General features: G+C 65.5%; 1 protein-coding gene across 2 annotated transcripts; it reads right to left on the bottom strand.

The window, feature by feature from the left end:
* Positions 1-172: 172 nt before the first annotated feature.
* On the bottom strand, positions 173-5,975 carry PSMD4 (proteasome 26S subunit ubiquitin receptor, non-ATPase 4). Of its 2 annotated transcripts, none has more exons than XM_040538668.1 (10): positions 5,819-5,975; positions 4,381-4,521; positions 3,613-3,727; positions 2,487-2,573; positions 2,118-2,186; positions 1,429-1,644; positions 1,206-1,314; positions 692-823; positions 498-565; positions 173-396 (listed from the first exon to the last, which is right to left on the bottom strand). In XM_040538668.1, the coding sequence occupies exons 1-10, from the start codon at positions 5,842-5,844 to the stop codon at positions 229-231; spliced, it is 1,131 nt and encodes a 376-aa protein (XP_040394602.1). In that variant the 5' UTR covers positions 5,845-5,975; the 3' UTR covers positions 173-228. The 2 variants fall into 2 exon arrangements, with proteins under 2 accessions (XP_040394602.1, XP_040394603.1); XM_040538669.1 differs by lacking the exon at positions 5,819-5,975 and adding an exon at positions 4,906-5,352.
* Positions 5,976-7,037: the final 1,062 nt, after the last annotated feature.

The following is a 7,037-nucleotide window of genomic DNA, read 5'->3' as shown; positions in this document are numbered from 1 at the left end:
GTTGGCCGGGCGCCCCGCCGCTCCACCCGCCCCGCCCCCCGCCCCATGACACCTTCCCGCCCCGCCCCTTGGCCGCCCCCGCCGCCCGTCCGCCAGCCCCGCCCCGCCCATTGGCCGCCCCCGCCGCCCGTCCGCCAGCCCCGCCCCGCCCCCCCAAGCACGGGCAGGCGGCTGGGATCGGCCCTTTATTGGCGCGGCGCGCGGGGGGCGGGGCGCGGCGCGGCGCCGTCACTTCCGGTCCTCCTCCTTCTTCTCCTTGCCGTCCTTGGCGGCCTGCGAGGCCAGCGAGCCCATGGCGTTGCGGATCGCCTCGTTGTTGGGGTCCACGCCCGGGAGGTTCTCCAGGACGCTCTGCAGGAACTCGGGGTCCTGCATCACGTCGTAGTCGTCCTCCTCCTGCGGGCGGCGGGCGGGCAGCGCGGGGCGGGCGGCGGCCGAGGGCCGGTTGGCGCCCGAGGGCCCGGCCCCGCCGCGCCGCGCCCCCCGCCCGGCCTCACCTTGGCGGGCTCCGAGGTGTCCATGGCCGCGCCGCCGTCCGCCTCCGCCTCCTCCGCCTGCGCGAACTCTGCGGGACGAGGGGGGCAGCCGGGGTGGGGCCCGCCCCCGGAGCGCGGGGAGCGGCGCCGCGGAGGGGCCGGGGCTCCGGGAGCTGCCCCCCCTCCGCCCCCCCCGCGGGCCGCCGGCGGCTCACCTGCCCCCTGCAGCGACATCTGCATGGCGTAGGCGATCTGCTCCTCCTCCGTCATGCTGCTGAGGTCGGGCAGCCCGGCGCGGCCGAACTCCTGCTGGGTGATCGTCATCTTCAGCAGGGCGTCGTCCGAATCTGCGCGCACCAAGCCCCCGCTCAGAGCCCCGCCGGGAGCCGGCGGCTGCTGCCCGAGCGCGGCCGGGGCCGCGGCAGGACCCTTCCCATCTCCCGCGCGACCTCCCCGGGGAGGTGCGGCAGCAGCCGAGGCGGCCCCAGCCGGGACCTGCTCGGCAGGCGGCGGGGCCGAGCCCTGCCCAGCGTTTCGGGCAGAGGCCGCCCCCTGCGCCGCGCCCCGGCAGCTCCAGGCGCTGCCAGGCCGCGCGGAAGGGCTCTGCCGTGACCAGCGCCTGCTTCCCACGGCGCTGGGGCAGCCCCGCAGCCCAGGCGCCCTCCCTGGGGCGCTTCCCGCACACCCCGGCCTGCCAAGAGCAGCTCCGCTCCCTGCCCAGCCGCTCACCATCCCCACCGGTGGCTGCGATCCCAGCTTCGGCCGCAGAAGCGGCCGCAGCCCTCCTGGCCTCCTCCTCTTGCCGCTGCCTCTGCTCCTCCATGGAGACGCGCAGAGCCTGCGGACACAGGGCCGGGCACGGCGGTGAGCGGGGCAGAGCCCACGGGGACACGCAGCCGTCCCCTTCGTGCAGGACAGCGCAGCGCCCGCAGCCACCCCGGCCCCATCTCACCAGAGCCAGCTCCGGGTCCGCGCTCGGGTCCACGCCAAACTCGAAGTCGCTGGCGCCGAGGCCCAGCATGGCGCCTCCCTCCCCGGCCAGGATCGGGGAGCTGATGAGGGCGTCGGCCAGGCTGGGCCCCGGCGGCACCGTCACCAGGTGGGAGCCGGTGCCGTCCTTGCCGTTCAAGGTGTTGATGAAGGCCGTCAGCTTGTCTGTGTTGGCTTCCTAGGGCGGAGAGAGGCTGGGAGCCTGGCGCCCTCCTGGCTCTGCCGGAGCAGGGACAGGCCGCCCCAGCACCCAGCGGCTCCGCTCTCCACACCGCCCCAGGCGATGCCCCGCTTGCCCCCGAGGCCGCCGCTCTCCCCTCCCAGGCCGTTCTCCTGCCCAGCAGCCCGGGGACAGCCACAGGCGGCGCTGATCCCAGGACAAGGAGTCAGAAACGCTTCCGGGAAGCGTGCAGCGAGGTCCTGCTCCTTCCATTGGGAAGGAAGGCATTTAACGAGACTCGCAGCAAAGTGGCAGCGGGGCCTTCCCAGGAGGAAACGTTCACCTTGACGTCACCGGGACGGCAGGTCGAGAGACCGAGGCACAGAACTGTTTGTACTCTTCCCTCGTGCGCCCAAGTAGGAGCTAAGGGCTGGAGGGAACACAAAACCTTGCCTTGGATCTTAATTGCAACAGTGCAGCACGGGTCTCACCTCTTCTCCAAAATTGATGATGTCCACATTGACTTTCTCTTTCTTAAGACGCTTCGCCAGCTTCACCAGCTGTAAGGAGGAGACACGGCGGCATTAGCTTCTCGTTACCCACATTTCAGCTCTTACATACGGCTCAGCTCATCAGAAGCCAGGCAACAGCTCCTGGGACGTGCTCCCCGAGACGCAAAGCCCAAAATCAGCCTCCCAGTTTCAAGCCCCCCCAGCCAAGAGCCACTCTGTCAAGCACCCTCCGTGCTGGGGCACAGAGCCTCGCTCTCAGCGCAGGGCAGGGAACAAAAGGTAAATCTGACTTAAGGTTCAGCGCAGAGCAGGGCCAACGACTTTTCTTTTTTGACTGGCATTACTCACATCTTTCTCGTTATCTTCTACAGGGCTCCCAACAAAGGCAATGATCCGCATCTTGTGATTCTTGCCCTGACGATGCTTCAGAGCCAGCTACAAAACAAAAGTCACATCGTGCTGAACGAGCAGCTCTCAGGCAAGAAGGATGGCCAGGAGGCACCTCTGTTACTTTCGGGTAGGTGGATGCCCTGCAGGAAGATCTGGACTGAACGCCGGGAGGTTCTCAGCGGCAAGCTTCCCCCAGCCTGAGGCAGCTGAGGGGCAGGCGCCCTGCAGGAAGCTAAATCCACAGTGACAGAGAAAGGAAGCAGCAGAGGATCACTGGGCCGTGGACAACACGCAGTTCCTCCTCCTCCTCTCCAAACCCACAGCCAGGTGAGCCCTGGGAACACCTCGGTCACAGCGTTACGCTGCTCGTCCTCCGGTGCCGCTGCTGTCAGCCAGCCAAACGCGCTGACTGCCAGCAGGCACAGGGAAGGAGCCGGCGCGTGCTGCTGGCAGAGACCACCTGGGGCAGCGAGAGAAACGGGCGGCCACTCCTGGACCGAGCGCTGCTCTCCTCAGGGTGGGAAGGACACAGCCTCACTGTGTCAGCTCGTAAGCGTCAGAGGCTGGTTGCGAAAGCTCGCCGCTTCCCCGGAGTGCACGCACCCCCTTTTTTCTCCTTCACAAGACAGTCATGGGTTTCTCCCAGCCAGAGTTCCAACAGTTCTTTCTCAGTAGCTGGTGACAAACCGAGTGGGATTCCGCTAAACCATGGCCAAATTCCAACATGGGCAGTTTCAAGCCACCTGCCTAAATTCAGTTTTCACTTCCACATACCATTTCGACAGCTTAAGCCGCTGTGCAGCTCGGCCAGAGCCCTGTGAAGCTGCTGCCAGGCCCCTCTGAAGCGAACCCCCAGACCTAAGCTTTTGAACTCTTACATTGGGTCTTATAAAGGAAGTTTCATCCAGACTTTGCAGACAGGGAAACAGAGGCAAAACCAAAACAACTTGCTCATTACTCAGCTGTAGAGGCAGGAACAGAACAATTTCCCCCGTATCCCGGCCATCAACAGGACACACCAAGGCAACAGGAGTTACAGAGAACAGTGCAGACGCAGTTCTAAGTGACCAAGAAGACCACTTACGTGGGCAACTCTGATCCCTGTGCAAAAGGTAATTTTCCCTTTGGGTTGCACCGTGTGTAGCTTCGAAAGAATCCGTCCTGTGTCTGGAGTGAGCGTGGTCAACACTTCACAGTTACTGCAACACAAACACGCGCAGGCTGGCGATCTCGTATTTGAGAACTTCCCTGTGAAACCCCCCAGGGAGCAGGACGCCCTCCCTCCCCGCAGCTGGTGCCTGCTCCACGTCTGCCAGCTCTTGGCTTTGCCAGGTCAGCGTGTGCAGGGGCAAGACTCGTAGCCTGGCTTCCCAAACAAACGAAGCACGTAGCCTGTCTGTGCAAAGGCTGCTTCCCCGGCCCCAGCAACCTCCAGCCCACCGGCCAGCTTGAATCAACTCTGGCCAAGAGGGAGTTCAAAAAGGCACCGAAGTCCTGCAGACCTCAGAAGAAGCGAGGAACAACCCCCTCAGGGCTGCCACTAGTTGCAGCGACCACTCTGCCCTTATTTGCCACCCTCTGGGACACAAGGCCACGAAAGGATGGGTCTGGAGGAGAGCTCCCCAGAGCCACCCAAACACTTCAGCGTGGCGATGCAGGAGCGAGCACAGCCAGAGACCAGTCAAAAACCAGGCTCTCTCATACCTGTCCCAGAAGAACCGGTCTGGGTTTAGACTACGCTACTGCTGCCCCGCTTTGCGACGCTCCCCTTGTTCCTCACCCCCACCCGTCCCCCAGCCCCTCCTCGGCATCACCAGGAGCAGCGGCCCCCCAAAGGCCTGACCCGCCGTACTTGGCTAAGGTGATGAGCCCCACGTTGTTCTCGGGGTTGCTGCGGGTCTTCGAGTGGCACACGATGTTGACAGCATCTTGCTGGGCTTGCAGGCGAGTGGGTAAGAAGTCCCCATTCCTCATGTACTCACTGTTGTCAACACTGAAACACAGAGCAGAGGGGAAGCAAAAGGGCTGAGGCCCGTCCCCGAGGTGCTTCCCAGGAGAGCGCGCCCGGGGTCACGCAGCCCTTTGGCCCCAGGAGCTGAGCTGGGGCTGCCCAGAGCTCAGAGCCTCGCCCCTGCGATCCCGGGCTTTCGGCTCAGAGCCAGCCCTGGGCTCGCAGCAGCATGAGGAGCCAGAGGGGAGCCCCAGGCGCCTGCGCTTTGCCAGCAGTGCCACGAGCCCCGCAGCCCAGCGGGAGCTCAGCAGCAGGAGAGGCGCAGGCACACAAACCGCACAGGTCCGTCCTGTGCGCAGGCAGCAGTGCCCCACAGCGTCTGAGGGCTGCAGCCACAGCACAGCGTCCCTGCAACCGGATCCCCACCCTCAGCTCCAGTGGCAGGTACAGCGCAGGGCAGGCAGAAAAAGCCCTCCTCTTCTGCCAGCCCTCAGGAAAGCGACCCCAAAACGCAGGGCTACTTCAAGTATGAGCCTGAGAGTTCGTTCCAGCCCCAAAGTAAGACTTCCCTACGGAGTACTCCAGAGCGTTTTTAGTTTTAAGACCAAGGGAAAACGTTCTTTCCGCAGAACACCGGCTTGCTTGTGACCGTTCCCCAGCCACAACATTTCAATACGCAGGCAGCAAATAGGGGGCTGGCAGCGTCTTCTTCCAACCAGGTGCGGGGCTACGCAGAGAGCTAAGAAAACAGCGGCACCTGTGCAGATTTCACCCTTTTCACCCCTGCTGAGGCCTTCGTAAGCATCAAAAGCAAAACGGGACGGGCCCGAGAGGCCGCGCTGCGGTAACGATGACAAGCCAAAACGCCGGGTTGAACGCGGTAACTCCCGGCTCGGCTCCCGCCGCTGCCCCGGCCGCCGCCAGCCCCCAGGAGCCCCCCGGCCCCGAAGCCAACGCCGAGCAGCGGGAGGCCGACTGCGCAGCAACCGGGCCGACGGCGGCGCCGCGCGGGGCTCCCCCAGCGCTAACTGCCGGCCCCCGGCCCGGCCTCCCGGCCCCGCTCCCGGAGCCCCCCGGCCCCCCCGGCCCTGCCTCCCCGCCGCCCCCAGCAGCATTTACCTCCCCCGCCTCGCCCCCGGCCCCCCCCCGGCCCCCGGCCCCCCCCGGCCCCCGCCCCGCTCCTCCGGGGATGACTCAGGGAAACCCGCGGCAGCCCCGGCCGCCGCCACGGGCACGGAGCGGGCCGCGCCGCGGGGCGGGGGCGGCGGGGAGGGGCCGGGAGGCGCCGGGAGGCGCCCCCGGTGCCCGCGGCGCGGCCGGCCCGGCGCGGCCCGCTCACCACACCATGGTGCTCTCCAGAACCATCTTGCCTCCTTCCCGCACGGAGGCCCGGGCCCGCTCAGCAGGGAGCCGGCCGATTGGCTCCGCGAGCCGCCCAATCCCCGCCGCCCGTCTTGGAAAGGGCGGGGCGGCCCCGCCGAGGCACGCCGGGAGTTGTAGTCTCGGAGGCGGCGGGGCCGAGGCAGCCGTTGGCTTCCGGAAAATGGGCCCGGAAGGCTGGGGAGCCCCCAGCGCCCCAGCGGCGGGCGGTTGCGCGCGGCCCCCGTCCCCCCCACGGCACCTCAGTCAGAGCCCACAGGACCCCCACAGAGGGGGCACGGCCTCTCTGGGGACTGCCCCCCGCCCCCCCCAGCGATGGGGAAGAATCACAGATTTTAGGGATCGGAAGGGGCCTCGGGAGGTCACCCGGCACAGCCCCCCCCGCCGCAGCAGGGACACCTCGATCGGGTCCCACAGGAACGAGTCCAGGCGGGTTCTGAAAGCCTCCAGCAAAGGAGACCCCCCCCCCCCCCGGGCAGCCTGTCCCGGGTTCTGTCACCCTCACCGTGAAGAAGTTTTGTCTCACATTTAAGCGGGACCTCCCACGTTCCAGCCTGCACCCACTGCCCCTTGTCCTGTCGTTGGGTGTCACGGGGAGGAGCCTGGCTTCATCGTCCTGACGCTCCCCTTTTCGTATTTATTTACGTATTTTTACATCCCCTTGAGGGACTCCGCTAGTCAGAGGCCTCCAACTCGACTCCGTCCCACGGACCACAACCCTCTGGCTTCTTCCCTTCAGGCAGCTCACAGCCCACCTCACTACCCGATCGCCCAGACCACACTTCCCCTGTTTAGCTGCGAGGATGCTGTGGGAGACGGTGTCAAAGGCGTTATTGAAATCAAGATACTCCATGTCCACTGCCTTTCCATCATCTATCCATCCAGCTATATCCTCATAAAAGGCTATCAGGTTGGTCAAGCGCGACTTCGCCTTGCTGAAGCCGTGTTGACTGCCCCTAATGACCCTTTTATCCTTGATATGCCTGGAGACGATGCCAAGGACAAGTTGTCCCGTCACCTTACCAGGGATGGAGGTGAGGCTGACCGGTCTGTAGTTACCTGGGTCCTCTTTCTTGCCCTTTTTGAAGACTGCAGTGACATTTGCTTTCCTCCAGGCCTCAGACACCTCTCCCATTCCCCACGACTTACCAAAGATGATGGAGAGTGGCCTAGCAATG

This window comes from Cygnus olor, chromosome 28, assembly GCF_009769625.2.
Source record: "Cygnus olor isolate bCygOlo1 chromosome 28, bCygOlo1.pri.v2, whole genome shotgun sequence".
In the NCBI taxonomy this organism is placed as follows: Eukaryota; Metazoa; Chordata; class Aves; order Anseriformes; family Anatidae; genus Cygnus; species Cygnus olor.
The sequence above is the reverse complement of the archived record's forward strand: the minus strand, read 5'-3'. Positions and strand labels throughout refer to the sequence as shown.

Coding starts and splice junctions, on each gene's coding strand:
- PSMD4 (XM_040538668.1), bottom strand. CDS start 5,844: ATGGTTCTGGAGAGCACCATGGTGTG. Junction 3,728..4,380: donor GGGCTCATCACCTTAGCCAA/GTACGGCGGGTC, acceptor TTTGTGTTGCAG/TAACTGTGAAGTGTTGACCA. Junction 1,645..2,117: donor TCATCAATTTTGGAGAAGAG/GTGAGACCCGTG, acceptor TCTCCGCCCTAG/GAAGCCAACACAGACAAGCT.